The sequence below is a fragment of the Mixophyes fleayi genome, chromosome 3 (assembly GCF_038048845.1).
Source record: "Mixophyes fleayi isolate aMixFle1 chromosome 3, aMixFle1.hap1, whole genome shotgun sequence".
Taxonomy (NCBI): domain Eukaryota; kingdom Metazoa; phylum Chordata; class Amphibia; order Anura; family Limnodynastidae; genus Mixophyes; species Mixophyes fleayi.
The window spans coordinates 75,457,543-75,472,628 of NC_134404.1; the positions used below are offsets into that span (position 1 = coordinate 75,457,543).

Here is a 15,086-nt window from a genome sequence, read left to right on the forward strand (position 1 = left end):
TGGCTAAGCCCACCCACGGGCGCAGAGTCTAACAGACAGGTGGTTTTCACCAGGAAACCCCACAAGGAGGTATGGTCTTGGCTGCACCAAGTCTGCAGGTCGCAGACCCGTGAGTTTACAGCAGAACGATGTGGGGGAGCCAGGTGAAGTGGATGGAGACGATGGAGTCCACAGATGAGTGGTATAAATACAGGCACAACAATAATATAGGCTGATGGTCAGCAGCCAATGAGTCACTAGGAGAATAGGTGTTCTGTGGTATACAACGAGAGGACAGAGGCTGTCACTATGAAGTACTCTGGAGATGGTAATGGAAGTACTGGAGCAGCAATAGTTCAACACAGTCAGAGGCTGAAGGCTGACTGGAGTGGTGGAGGTAACTCGTAGTAACAGCTGGTGAGTCCCAGATGAAATAGCAGCTCTGAACGGTAGTGATGAGAGAACTGGAGCTGTCACAATAGAGTACACTGGAGATGGTAATAGAGGTACTGGAGCAGCGATAGTTCAACACGGCCAGAGACTGAAAGCAGGCTGGAGTAGCAGAGGTAACTCGTGATAGCAGCTGATGAGTCACAGGTGTAATAGCGTGTCACTCACCGGACTGCGAGTGCCATTTCTCCTGTGTTCAGGAACCGTGGCCGTCCGCCATCGTGAGGGTCTGCGCATGTGCAGCCCTTATTAAACCTTCAGTACCTGTTGCTTTTATTGATTGGATGATCAGGCAACCCTCTCTATTTAAACCACCTGTGATCATTACCTGGTTGCCTGATCTTGGAGTCTCATTCCCCATGAGCCTCTGAAGGTGTTCCTGTGTTTCCTCGTGTATTCAGCTCCAGCTGATTCCCGTCTACTACGTTTGTGGTTTCCAGACCACTTCAACTCTCCTGTGTTCATCGTGCCTGCACTCAGCTGATTCCTATCTGCTACTGCTGCCGGATTCCAGTCCGCCTCAACTCTTCTGTGTTCATTGTGCCTGGACTCAGCTGATTCCTATCTGCTACTGGATTCCAGTCCGCCTCAACTCTCCTGTGTTCATCGTGTCAGCTCTCCACTGATTCCTATCTGCTTCTACTCTCCCGTGTTCAGCGTGTCTTCCCTCCGCTACTTCTGCTGGATACTAGACAGCCTCAACTCTCCCGTGTTCATCATGTTTCCAGTTTTACTTACTACTGCTTCCTGAGTATTGCTCCGTTGATACTGGTTACCTGCCGTGCGCTGCACCAACCTGATTACCGCTTCCATCCTCCAGTGGTCTCTCCTCCTGCCGGCGTTCAGCCGTTCAGGTATCCCTGCACGTCTCACTGACAGCCTGCTCTCCTGAACCGCGGTATGCATACCTTCCATTGACTTTGCTTTTGTATTGCATATCCGTCTGGACTGTGTTGTGTTTATCTCCGGAGTCTTCTATCTACTGAAGCTATTGTTACTATTGACTTTGTGTCCTATTACCTGGATCGCTCTAGTGACTTTGTATACTTCAAGCAGCGCTTGTCAGTTATTATTGTATTGTGGATATCATCGTGGGATCAAGTTCCGTGTGCCCCGTGTATCCTCTGCATTACATTCATCTCCTCGTGTCCCTCCTCACATATATATAGCAGTGGTACAACTTGCTGACGCAGACCACTGACTCCTGTTCCCTGTGACACCAGTTTCTAGTATCCTCTCACATAAGCAGTGGTACAACTTGCTATACGCAGACCACTGACTTCCCCGTTACCTACTTGCACCTGGAATCCATTCCTTCACTATAGACAGTGGTACAACTTGCTATACGCAGACCACTGACTCTCACTACCTCCTCGCTACTCCTGGACATTCCTCCTCACTATAGCAGTGGTACAACTTGCTGTACGCAGACCACTGACTCTCCTCACGTTTACTTGTCCATCTGGTTCCTCGTGTACATTCATCTACTCATTACCAGTTGCTGCTAGTCATAGACTTTCTTTGAGCATTCTCTCACCATCTGCTGATTCTCCTGTTCCGTTGTCACCCTGCTACCAGAGAACCATAGTACCAGCTATATTACTCTGGTAAGTACATCATCTGGTGATATCCTGGGCAAAGACTCCTAGTGCCCGTGACATAGCGGCTCTGAGTGGTAGCGATGAGAGAACCGGAGCTGTCACGATGAAGTACACTGAAGATGGTAAGAGAGGTACTGGAGCAGCGATGGTTCAGCACAGGCCACGAACTGAGAGCTGACTGGAACACAGGCAAACCACAAGGAGAACAGGATCCAGAACCACAGGCTGCAGGAAGTGAGCTTGAAGAACAGGCATCAGACAGGTGAATCCAGGAGGTTTAAATAGTGCTCCAGAAGTGCTTAGCCCAGTGGTTTCCAAACTTTCTCAGCTCGAGGCACCCTTAGAGTCACCATAATTTTTCCAAGGCACCCCTAAGCAAAAATAATTACCGGGTAGTCCCGTTGTGTAAGTAGTTGGGTCAAAATGATGTAAGATGTATTTAGACCCCTTCACCATCACATTGTGCCCCTTTATCATATCACTCTGTATCCCCTTCGCCATCTCACACCCTGTGTCCCCCTCTTCGCAATCTGACACCCTGTGTCCCCGTCTTCGCCATCTCACACCCTGTGTCCCCCTCTTCACCATCTCACACCCTGTGTCCCCCTTTTCGCCATCTCACACTCTGTGTCCCTCTTCATCAGCTCACACTCTGACCCCCCTCCTTCAGCGTCTCTCTGTCCCCCTCCTTTAGTGTCTCTCTCTGCCCTGCTCCTTCAGCGTCTCTCTGTCCCCCTCCTTCAGCGTCTCTGTCCCCCTCCTTCAGCGTCTCTCTCTGCCCTCCTCCTTCAGCGTCTCTCTGTCCCCCTCCTTCAGCGTCTCTCTGTCCCCCTCCTTCAGCGTCTCTCTGTCCCCCTCCTTCAGCGTCTCTGTCCCCCTCCTTCAGCGTCTCTCTCTGCCCTCCTCCTTCAGCGTCTCTCTGTCCCCCTCCTTCAGCGTCTCTCTGTCCCCCTCCTTCAGCATCTCTCTGTCCCCCTCCTTCAGCGTCTCTCTGCCCTCCTCCTTCAGTGTTTCTCTCTGTCCCCCTCCTTCAGTGTCTCTCTCTGTCCCCCTCCTTCAGTGTCTCTCTCTGTCCCCCTCCTTCAGTGTCTCTCTCTGCCCTCCTCCTTCAGTGTCTCTCTCTGTCCCCCTCCTTCAGTGTCTCTCTCTTCCCTCCTCCTTCAGTGTCTCTCTCTGTCCCCCTCCTTCAGTGTCTCTCTCTTCCCTCCTCCTTCAGTGTCTCTCTGTCTCCCCCTTCAGCGCGTCTCTGTCCCCCCATCAGCCTCTCTGTGTCCCCCTTCAGCCTCTCTGTGTCCCCCTTCAGTCTCTCTGTGTCCCCATCAGCCTCTCTGTGTCCCCCTTCAGCGTCTCTCTCGGTGTCCCCCTTCAGCGTCTCTGTGTCCCCCTTTAGCGTCTCTCTCTGTGTCCCCCTTCAGCGTCTCTGTGTCCCCCTTCATGGTGTCTCTCTCTGTCCCCTTCATGGTGTCTCTCTCTGTCCCCTTCATGGTGTCTCTCTCCGTCCCCTTCATGGTGTCTCTCTCCGTCCCCTTCATGGTGTCTCTCTCTGTCCCCCTTCATGGTGTCTCTCTCTGTCCCCCTTCATGGTGTCTCTCTCTGTCCCCCTTCATGGTGTCTCTCTCTGTCCCCCTTCATGGTGTCTCTCTCTGTCCCCCTTCATGGTGTCTCTCTGCCCCTCTTCGTGGTGTCTCTCTGCCTCTCTTCGTGGTGTCTCTCTGCCCCTCTTCGTGGTGTCTCTCTGCCCCTCTTCGTGGTGTGTCTCTATGTTCCCTTCGTGGTGTCTCTCTCTGTGTCCCTTCATGGTGTCTCTGTCTGTGTCCTTTCATGGTGTCTCTCTGTGCCCCCCTTCACTTCCTTTACTTACCTGCTTTCCTGGACGTCTTCTCTGCTGCTGCTCCTCACTGAGGCTAACGGACGTGATGACGTCACGCCCGGCAGTCAGTGAGGAGGAGGATCCGGCGCTGGATGATGGGTAAGTTTTTTTTTTTTCTTCTTCTTTTCCTTGCTAGGGATCGCGGCACCCCTGTGACAGCGCCGCGGCACCCCAGGGAGCCGCGGCGCACACTTTGGGAACCGCTGGCTTAGCCAATGAAAAAGAGGGAGGTCCAGAAGTGCAAGAGGCTTGCACCTGCACAGATCTGAATATAGCTGAATGAATAAACTGGAGAATGTCTGATGCTGGGACATGGCAGTTTCCAGATGAATGGACTGCAGGTAACGAGACAGGTACTATCTGTGGGACCGGAGCGTTACAGTCCCATTGTCTAGCATTGGGACCCTCTTTCAGATTCTGCCTCTCACAGCGCGCACATGCACATTTCAGCCGCGTCACATTGCTAGGCAGCAGGACGCTTTGTTCTGGTCTCCGTTGGCGGTCAGCTGCGCTGACAGCAAAATAACTCCCATATTAGGGCTTACTTCCTATTTAAGGACCTCATTTTCAGATGTACCTTGCCAGAGTATTGGTTCACCTATCTCCAGCGTTCCAGTGTCCTGTTCCGTTCCTGTGTTTTGCTATTTGGATTCTGACCTCTGGCTTGTTTCGTGGCCATTGCTTTGTGAATCTGTACTTCATTGTCCGCAAAGCTCCTGACTTTAGCTACCCGTGACCACTCTTCTGTATCAGCCCTTGTGTACCTCGCCATTGCTGGCTTGTATCCAGTTGTTCTACTACTCCTGTGTATACTCCATTACACTGGTGACTAACTGTGAAAACCTCGACCTGTGCACCTCACACAGCCAAGTCCTTGCGGGGGTCCCTGGTGAACACCAGGGGTGCGTTAGACTCCGCACCTCTCAGTCTAGTTGTGCCAATAACAGAAACGTGACATTTCAAGAAACTGCACATTTCCTTGAGAATGACAATCAAGTCGGGTGTAGCAATAGTTTCTGTCTCCAGGGCACTGAGGGTACAGATGGACACCTTGCGGAAAGATGTGCAGAAAAATACATTATTTACTGGATTATTGAAGATATAAAAATGGGCGTTGCCTTCCTCTGTGAGGCGTCTTTGGATATGATGGATTGTGCCAACAATTTATTGAGGATTTCTCTGCATGGCTCTCTCACTTCTTATCTTCCGACATCACCACCATCATCCTGGATGATTTCAACATCCCTGTTGCTAGTACACGTTCCAATGCTGCTTCCAACCTACTCTCTCTAACCTCCTCCCTTAGCCTCTTCCATTGGGTTGAATCCTCTACTCATTGGGATGGCCAATGCCTTGACCTTGTTTTCTCTAGACTATGCTCAGTTTTTGATTTCCTTAACACACCGTTCCCGCTCTCAGATCATCACCTTATCAGCTACAGGCTCACCCCCCACTACTTTAATCTTTCCACTGTCAAACTCTACCCCAAGTCTCCTCATACCAACAGAAATCTTAACTATTAATCTTCAACAGTTTATCACCTCTCTCCAACACCTTCTCTCCCCAACCTCTACATTCTCCACCCCTTATTTGGCAGTACCTTATTTTCACCAAACCCTAGCAACAGCCCTCGATAAAGTGGCTCCAGCAAATATTCTTACTACACGTCGACTTCGATGTCAGCCGTGCCACACTAAACTAACATAAAATCTTCAAAAACTTTCCCATAAAGCAGAACGTCACTGCCGTAAATCTTGTACCGCTAATGATTTCTTCATGTATACTTTTATCTATCACTCCTATTGAAATGCTCTGGGCATTGCAAAATAAACATACTTCCAATCTCTCATTCATGCATGGTGGCTTAGTGGTTAGCACTTCTGCCTCAAAGCACTGGGGTCATGAGTTAAATTCCTGACCATGGCCTTATCTGTGTGTAGTTTGTATGTTCTCCCCATGTTTGCGTGGGTTTCTTCCGCCTGCACAGGTTTCCTCCCACACTCCAAAAACATACAAGTAGGTTAATTGGCTGCTATCAAATTGACCTTAGTCTCTCTCTCTCTCTATGTATGTTATGGAATTTAGACTGTAAGCTCCAATGGGGCAGGGACTGATGTGAGCGAGTTCTCTGTACAGCGCTGCGGAATTAGTGGCATTATATAAATAGCTGCTGATGATGATGCTCAGACACTTAACCCCAAGCGCCTGTTTAACAAATTTACATCTCTTCTCAATACTTCCACCCCAAACCCTCTGACTACTATCAGTGCCTAAGATCTTGCTTCCTACTTCAAGAACAAAATTTATAAGATCAGACTAGCAATGGTATCCACCTCGAAAAGCAATCAGCTCAATTGCTTACCAGCACCCACCCCCTCTTCATTTGATCCCACAAATGAAGATGAAGCATCTACACTCTTATCTTCCTACTCTATCTCCTGTCCTCTTCATCCTATACTTTCACAAATTGGTAGATCCCTGCCTCCTATGTTCATTCTACCTCTACTGATATCTTCCCATCATTATACAAACATGAAGTGATTACTCCTATTCTGAAACAACACAAACTCTCTCTCAAATTACCGTCCCATCTCTCCGCCCCCGTGCCCCTCCAAGCTTCTAGAGAGAATTGCCTACACTTGCCTCTCATGCTTCCTTTCCGCAAACAACCTACTAGATCCGGTTCAGTCAAGCTTTCATTCTCAACACTCCACAGAGACTGCGTTGACTAAGGTTGTCAAAGATTTGATCGCTACTAAAACTACAGGCCATTACTCTCTTCTAATTCTCCTGGACCTCTCTGCTGCATTTGACACTGTTGAACACTTTCTTCTCATACAAACACTACTTGATACCATCCTAGACTGGCAGACTCCTTGGGCTTCAAGACACTATCCTATCCTGGTTCTCATCTTACCTTTCTAATCGTTCTTTCAGTACTAATTTCTCTGGATCCACCTCTGCTCCGCTTCCATTATCAGTTGGGAGTACCGCAAGGCTCAATACTAGATTCTGCTGTGAAGCCAGGCCTGAAATTTCCACTCATTTTTGCTCGAAACTCATAGAGGTGCGATCCAAAGTAAGTGGTGTCCTCTCTGTGCAGCTGCAGTGATGTCTGCTGGCACTTCGCTCAGAATTGAGTCCTCTCCCCTATGACACTCTCCAGACTTCACTTCCACCAGGCATTACCTAGAAGTGCAAGACCGAGTTCCACTACTGTCCCTGTGGAAGGTTAGCTGTAAGAATCCTTTGCAAGACGTCCCTCTTACGTGGCACTCTAGTCTGCTAAGCGAGTGGGAGAATTACATACCCTGTGGTGTAAAGGGCCATTTCTAAACATCGATGTAGACAAAGTCATGTTGGGAACTAATCCGACCTTCCTAAAGTAGTGTCCAACTTTCATATCAATCAGATCATACTCCCAAAGCTCTGTCCATAGCCAACTAATAATAATGATGATGATGATGATGATGAATAGGTACATACTCTGGATCTTGTCAAAGCAATTTCTGATTACCTATCTAGGATAAATGAATTGTATAACTGCTGCTCCTCTGCAAACACAGCTATCTTGCTCTGTAGACCTATGCGCCTTGGTAAAAATCTAGGTGTATTTGTGCAAAATAAATTGCACGCTGCTTTTGCACTGCAGAGTGGATGTATTGTGCTTCATAAATTACTACCTTATATGCATATAAACTCCAGGCTTCTCCCTTCCTGGTAGTCACTTTTATATCTGGTTATCTCACAAATTTTCATGTCATGTACATGCTAAAGACAAGGCCAGATATTCACTGAAGAAACACTGTGCTCTCTAAGCAGGTTTTTGCCTATCCCCTCCGTGGGTGCAAGAATAAATGCACTCGCCTTTGTACAAAGGCTATAAGGGCAATGATTCAAAATTTTCATTGGATTTCAGATTTACAGCAGAAGTGACTGTGCATTTATTGCCATGCTACTATTGTCTGCATGAGTCATGTTATAAGGATGCAAGTAGCTTTCTTCTAACAAAAGGGTATGATCACAGTTTTCTCTAGGCTCTAATTTTGTTTTTGTTGTGTGGTATAGATAATTTTGCGATATAAAACTGTGAACTTGAACCTAATTTTCAAATAATAAAATTAAAGTGATAATTAAAAAAAAACATTTTGAAGCTTATGCAAACCTCATCTCACATTACAGGCAATACATTTTCTCTCAGTAAAGCAGCAATCCCATGAAAATGAGATGTGGCTTTTTAGCATGAATCATGGTAGCACGCTATAAAAAGAAACTTTGTAATTACCATGTTTTTTTTTCTTCAGGTTGCCATTAATGATTTATAATTCTGCACAGTTTCCAGTGTCATGTGACTACCATGGCAAAAACAGTCACATGATGTAGTGAGCAAAGTGGCTTGGGACACCCATCTGAGCGCTGACTGCACTGTAAAATGTTCCCTCATGCTTCTTCCCCCTCTGCCTTCATATTACATGCTGAGAGTCGAGTCTGTGTGTGTGTACTGGCAGTCATAATTGTTTGCCCTCCAGAGAGATTTTGAAAAGGAGATACTGATTTGTAGGAGTACAGCTAAGAAAAATACATGCTTAAGGCAGGTACTTAACTTACTATTTAAATAAATATAAACCTGCTATGTGGGATTAGTGCTTTAAGAAGTAGTTATTGTACAGGAGAGCACAGGGCAGGTACAGGGCAAATAAATATGCCAGCTTCAGCAAGTGTGAGTGTGGCTATTTCAGTTCATGTGGACAACTCAGCATGCATGTCGATGAAGGATGCCAGTCTAGTAGGATGGTATCATGCTGAACATATGCAGTGCTAATGTAAGTTCTGTGACTGACTGCATGGTAAAGGATTGTCTTCAGGCTTGCTTAATTACACCACTTTTTACTTAATTTAAGGCAGGCCCACTCGTTATATTAGTTGGATAGGCTTGAATAAAACCATAAGCAGTGCAAGTGCAAAGTTAGTCACAGTTACTGGCTGCTAGGAAACGCCAAACATACCACTTTCTGTACAAAGGTTAGAAGCATTTGCCAAGCTGTACACGTAACAGAAATTCATAGAAAACTTGTGCTGTAACTCTACTAAAGCTAATACTCCCCTAGATATACTGCCTAATGTGACTATGGCTCAACAATTCCACCTCTCTATTTACATAAAATATAAGAAAATGTGATTATAAACATGTACTTTACTACCTTGTCAGATTATTTGTCGTCTATCCAGTACATAGCAGATTCAGCAACTTTGTCTGGAACTTTAAGTACATGGCAGTCTGTAGGTTAAACAAAACTTAGTATAGAACTTTTATCAGCTACCGGCGAAGTGCGACAGAAGCATCGTGCAGCGTGTTACTTGTTATTCTCTCTTCGCACCTCTATGAGCAAAGTTTTCACCCAATGATAAATATGTCCCTTATAGGCCTATTTACTAACAAGTGGCGGTAACCATGAGGTGACATCTTGATGTATCAGGCAGAGTGATGTTTTTGGCAGCCATAGGGATGTTCTCCTTACCATAAAATAGTGTCAGAAACTATATGGGGACCATAACAAAAAAGAGGCAAATGTTCTATTATATAAATATTGGCAACAGAAGAAATAATAAGGACATTATTATAATGTTTGGGAGACCCCCCCTCCCCCCGAGTACAGGGGTCCCTTTACAATCAGACTGTGCAGCAGCACCAAAGACTAGATATGGGCAACCAGTTTTCCTGTTTGTGGCCACAGATGTGATCTTTTTGCAAACAGCATTGGAATATGTGAGGCCAATTTTAGCCACCTATCACTGATCAGTTAGATAAGTTCTTAAAATGTGTCCTGCTAGCGGTACCTACTTTGATTTATAACATTGTACCGAAAATTTACTAAAAAGCACAGTATGTGATCCAAAGGTTTTACTAAATCCTTCATAATGTATGTCCCTTACTCTGTGAATATTTTATGTTTCCCAATGTAAAGCTATTTTATTTCGTAACTGTCCAGGATATGGTGTCACTCTCCAAAATGAGTTGTCTATATTATGCTCCCAATTGTACAGCAAAAAATGACTCAATAATATACCTTAAAACAAACTTCATCTGGCGCCATTATAATAGGCTACACCCTATGGAACTTCTTAACGTGGCTGTGTTGGAGATAGTGTCATTCTCCCCTACAAGAAAAAATACACACAGCGCAGAGGGGAAGGTACACATGGTGATTAGTGATCAAATTTATATAAAAAGAGAGTTCATCCAAAGCAATTCTAAATATAAATCATTTTATTACAATCCCATAAAAATGCATATGTCCCATAAATTGTAAGCTTGCAAGCAGGGCCCTCTTACCTCTCTGTATTACCCAGTATTGTCTTATAAATGTTTGTTCCCAATTGTAAAGCTCTACGGAATTTGCTGGCGCTATATAAATAAATGGAAATACCCCACAAAATGTAAAAATTACATAAATTGATATCAAAGCTTCTCAGCAAATAAAAGAAACCGATACTGCAAACTAAATATCTCTCTAGGAATAATAAATGTATTAGAACTCCATGAATCCACAATAAATTCCATGATATTATCGGGTTTTATCAATAATATACCTTGTCACTTTGAACATAGTGCTATGTGCTTAACATGTCCACCTGCTCTATGACTGGTGGACATGTATATTACGGTGTAGCTAGCCGTATGCCAGTCTGTGGTAGACTTCTCTGGTGTTACCAGGGTTAAAATTTATAGTATTAAAATATTTCCCGGCCTGGCTATCCATGTTGGAAATTTGGAATTTCTACCCTATGGCGTTTTTCCCCTCTGCTCCTTTCCAACCAATGACAGGTGATACGCACCATACGTACAGTGTACATTGACAGCACAGTACATAAACATCCTAGTAAAGGAAATCTTTGCCTTTGCACATAAATAAACCAGCTGGCAGCAAGGTGAAAGATGCTGCTATTTGTTTCTCCTCCAGACCAGTCAGATCCTGCACATTAGCAGGAGGAATCCTGCATACAAAGCTTCTGCGTTACATCACATTACTGAGCAGGAAGCGCAGAAGAGACAGACTAAGGGACAGCAGCTGCTGTCTTTGTTATAATATTATTAAGACATCGGTTACTGGAGGAATGGAATATATAGCGAGTGTGAGCCTGTGGAGGAAATATTGCCTGCTTTTGCCGCTGGTGAACCAACAAAGGCTTGAGGTGGCACAGAGAATGAGATGAATTTAAAAGAGGAAAAAAAAGAATCATCTTTCCAAGAGAGCATCACAAGGAGGAGACAAAGGAAAGCACAGGAGGAGAATGGAGAGAAAAACTGCCAACGACTGTGGACACTGATAACCTGAATTTCTGAGCATATCAGTGTCTTGAAGAGCTGCCTGGTTTCTGTGTGTGAAGTATCACTCAAATCGTGTGTTCAATAATGCTGGATGGGGCTGCCAATACATTTCAATAAGTGACAGTTATCTTTCTTCTGGGAATATCAGCTCTTGTGAGTAAATTTACATTCTGATCAGTGATAATCTATCCATATTACTCATTGTATAGTAATACTGCCTGCCGTGGATGTATATTTAACGTAATACTGCCCGACATTCCAAGTCAATCCAGGTGAATAATTTTACTGTTATTCTACAAATGACAAAACTGACATAACCAGAGCATTGTCTTGTGAGTGACATCTCAGATATATGTGGACAGGTTACAGGACCTCAAAAACAAACTGCTTGCCTTACATTCTACTGAACTGAGTGTAGCCCACTCCAAATAATATGAACTGCTTATATTTTGGCTGCACATAATCCATACATTGTACGGGTGAAACTGCTTTGTTTCAGCGAGTGTGAATTTGGAGGGATTGTTTTATGAAGAGCCAGACCTAAGCATGGTATATTAAGGATGGTATCCAGGCCTTGAGATTAAGATTGTGACATGGCAATTAACCAAACCAGTGGAGTCTCTAGCTCAGATCTCATTCCTTCCTATGAGGAGTATGAGTGCAAGATTTGCTATAATTACTTTGACCTGGACAGAAGAGCCCCCAAGCTCCTGGAGTGTCTGCACACTTTCTGCCAAGAGTGCCTGAACACCCTGCACCGCAGGGAGGACAGGCCATGGCGCCTCTCCTGCCCCATATGCCGCCACCGCACCGTTGTACCGGATTCCAGAGTGGACGCGTTACCTGTTAACACTAAGGTGGCCGAAGCTTTCCCTTTGTATGTACGACAGGATGACCCATTTCCCCAGGACATCCTTCCTCCTGTCACCTACCATCACTCGCAACGTGGGCTGCAATACCAGCACGGCACAGCAGGTGGCGCCGTGCTCCATGGTGCCGCCGGACTACGCTATGCCTTACAGGCTGGACAAGAAGCAGCTTCAGCGGCGGCCGCAGCCAGCCGAGGCCAGGGATCGTTCTCGGCCTTAAACCAACCACAGCCAGCCAGTGCCCCGTTGCCCCGCAGAGGCTATGAAAGATGCCAGAGCTGCAAAAGAGCGGTGCTGACTGCAGGCTGCGTGTGTGTCATCTTCTCGTTCATAGCCATGGTGGTTCTATTGTTTGCCGGCCTGGTCTTTGTGAACAGATATAGCGGAGTCCCTGCGCCTTCCCCATCAGGACCAATCTGCCTGTCAGTGGCCAGCGTGCTGGCCCTGTTCTCAGTGGTGGTCACATGGGTTATCTGTTGGTTCAAGTACAGGCCGGACCCCGGGGAGGGCAGCAGGGGGTCAGAACGGAGGGACCCTTGAGGACTCCACTGATAGGACAGTCCCCAAAGTTTCCCAATCGTGAACTATGTGTATTTTATAGCAATTGTTTTACCCATCCTTCAGGATCTCTGTTTATATGAGTTCCCTTAGTCCAGTGTTGGCTAACCTGTGACACTCCAGGTGTTGTGAAACTACAAGCCCCAGCATGCTTTGCCAGTAGATAACCAGCAGATAGGTGGCAAGGCATGCTGGGATTTGTAGTTTTACAAACATCTGGAGAGCCGCAGGTTGCCTACCCCTGCCTTAGTCTGACCCATTAGCAATATTAGGAAGTTATTAGCTAAAATAAAGCAGGATGATGTTATATGAAAAAGACCATTTTATATACAGTTCAAAAATATGTGTGTGCATTTCCATACCTTAATATATATATTGTGTACAGCTCCTAGGGATGCAGTTTTCTTTTGCAGTTAAATTTAGTGCAGTAAACAGTATACCCAAGAAAAGTGGATTAGGTCTAAAATATATTTATGTGAATCTATAAAAATGTGATGTCATATGAGTAATTTTTTTATTTAAGTACAATTTGTCTTTAATGGTTGGGTTACAAAGGATGTATGATATGTAAAGCAGTTCGATGATATTGGGCAGTAATATGTGATAGACAGTTGTAACTTATTAGCACATAACACAATTATGGGTATTGACTAAACATAAAACGACATTGCGTATTTCAGAGGTGATCTCAAAGACATAAACGCTTTCCAATTTTTCTTATTCATGATACAGGTATCTAAATGTTATGAGCACTTTACACACACTTGGTAAATACTTAAATGTTTTGTGTTGTACAGAAGCAGCAACATTGATTTATAATAATGGTTATTTATAAAGTGCAAATGAATCTATGTGGCAGTTTATATACATGTAAGGTATTTTATTATACTGGATGGTGATGCCACACCACTTTTTATGCCCATTTTTTTGTCCATAACTGAAAATTTAATTTACCTTTAAAAAAAATAAAAAAAAAGATGGCTTCTATGTTTCTTGCTGGTTTACATTCTCTTTTCTGTTATTGATATTAAGGTGCACAGCAGAGTAAATATTCTTAAAAAAAATGCAGCAAATAGGTAAAATGTCGCTTATCAGTTTAAAATGTACAAATAATAATTTATTAAGTGAAAATGGGACTTGCTAATTATTATTATTAATTGGTATGAGTGAGAGCTGTTATGTTACTTTCGCTGACAAGGTCAAATTAAATACAGAACTGGAAGTCGCTCAATCAATTTATAGGTTCATAACAGGTGCTTGAAAGGATAAATACAGAGAAAAGTCCCCCAGCACACTGCTGTGTGCCAGTAAAAGAGCTGCCTTTCTACTTGTACATACAAATGCAGTATTCTCAGTTACAAACATTTGCATCAAATTAAATATCAGCAATAGAAGCCAATAAATAGCACAGTACCCTTGGTGGCTACATAACAATAATGGGCCTGATTCATTAAGGATCTTAACTTGAGAAACTTCTTATTTCAGTCTCCTGGACAAAACCATGTTACAATGCAAGGGGTGAAAATTAGTATTCTGTTTTGCACATAATTTAAATACTGACTGTTTTTTCATGTAGCACACATACTTGATAGCTTACTTGTACACTAACATTTAAAGTTGATATTTGTGTGCTACATGAAAAACAGACAGTATTTAACTTATGTGCAAAACAGAATACTAATTTGCACCTCTTGCATTGTAACATGGTTTTGTCCGGGAGACTGAAATAAGAAGTTTCTCAAGTTAAGATTCTTAATGAATCAGGCCCAATAACCTTTATACAAAGCTTCCCTCTGCTAGCACCTTTTTCCAGTTTTTTTGTGCTGTTTTCAGGCATAGAAAGGACAAAAAAATGCAAAAGAATAAAGCAGAAAAGTGTAAAAAACAAAGTTAACATGAAATGCTGGTTTGAGCAAGCACTATGTTTACAAAATAAGCAATGGTTTCAGTATGACATCTTTTTTAAAAGGTGTGCCAATTGACAATAAGAGGTTTCAGTTGTCCCATATCTTCTAAAACAAGCTTGGAAATTCTTCCTTAGATCGATGATGTACAACTTTTTGTGTATGAAGGGAATGCAAAGATTACTCATGTTAAACATGAAGGATGAAATTGTTGTCATGCCCACAACAAGTTTTGATAATCTGAGTAAAAGGTGCATCCTTAGTTTTAATACTTTGCAGGCTGGTGAGACCTGACTCGTGGACAGCACCGCCCTAGACAACTCTCAACTCTTCTTTCAAATTAAGGATGACAACACATTGATTTGGTAAAATTCAATGTGCTAAAATATAAATGATTATCTTGTAAAGTCTGTTTGCCAAATCCACCGGGTTTCCTGATGTCTATAATGGTCCTATGGGTCTGTACTTCTACCAAGCCTAGCGGGTTTCGTTGCCCCTCACCACCTGCTTGGCATGTTATGAAAT

The 15,086-nt window shown here is 44.2% G+C and overlaps 2 protein-coding genes across 2 annotated transcripts in view; one reads left to right on the top strand and one right to left on the bottom strand.

The window, feature by feature from the left end:
- SGPP2 (sphingosine-1-phosphate phosphatase 2) overlaps positions 1-10,023 on the bottom strand; it is a 99,554-nt gene extending 89,531 nt beyond the window's left edge. Inside the window, exon 1 of the mRNA XM_075201861.1 lies at positions 9,969-10,023. Within this exon, the coding sequence (XP_075057962.1) occupies positions 9,969-9,995 (27 nt within the window). The 5' untranslated portion in view covers positions 9,996-10,023. The remainder of the gene's footprint in view (positions 1-9,968) is intronic.
- A 735-nt stretch (positions 10,024-10,758) lies between these two features.
- On the top strand, positions 10,759-13,646 carry RNF228 (ring finger protein 228). The gene has a single exon (XM_075201865.1). It carries the CDS (start codon positions 11,824-11,826, stop codon positions 12,637-12,639), a length of 816 nt encoding a protein of 271 aa, XP_075057966.1. The 5' UTR covers positions 10,759-11,823; the 3' UTR covers positions 12,640-13,646.
- The last annotated feature ends 1,440 nt before the right edge of the window (positions 13,647-15,086 follow it).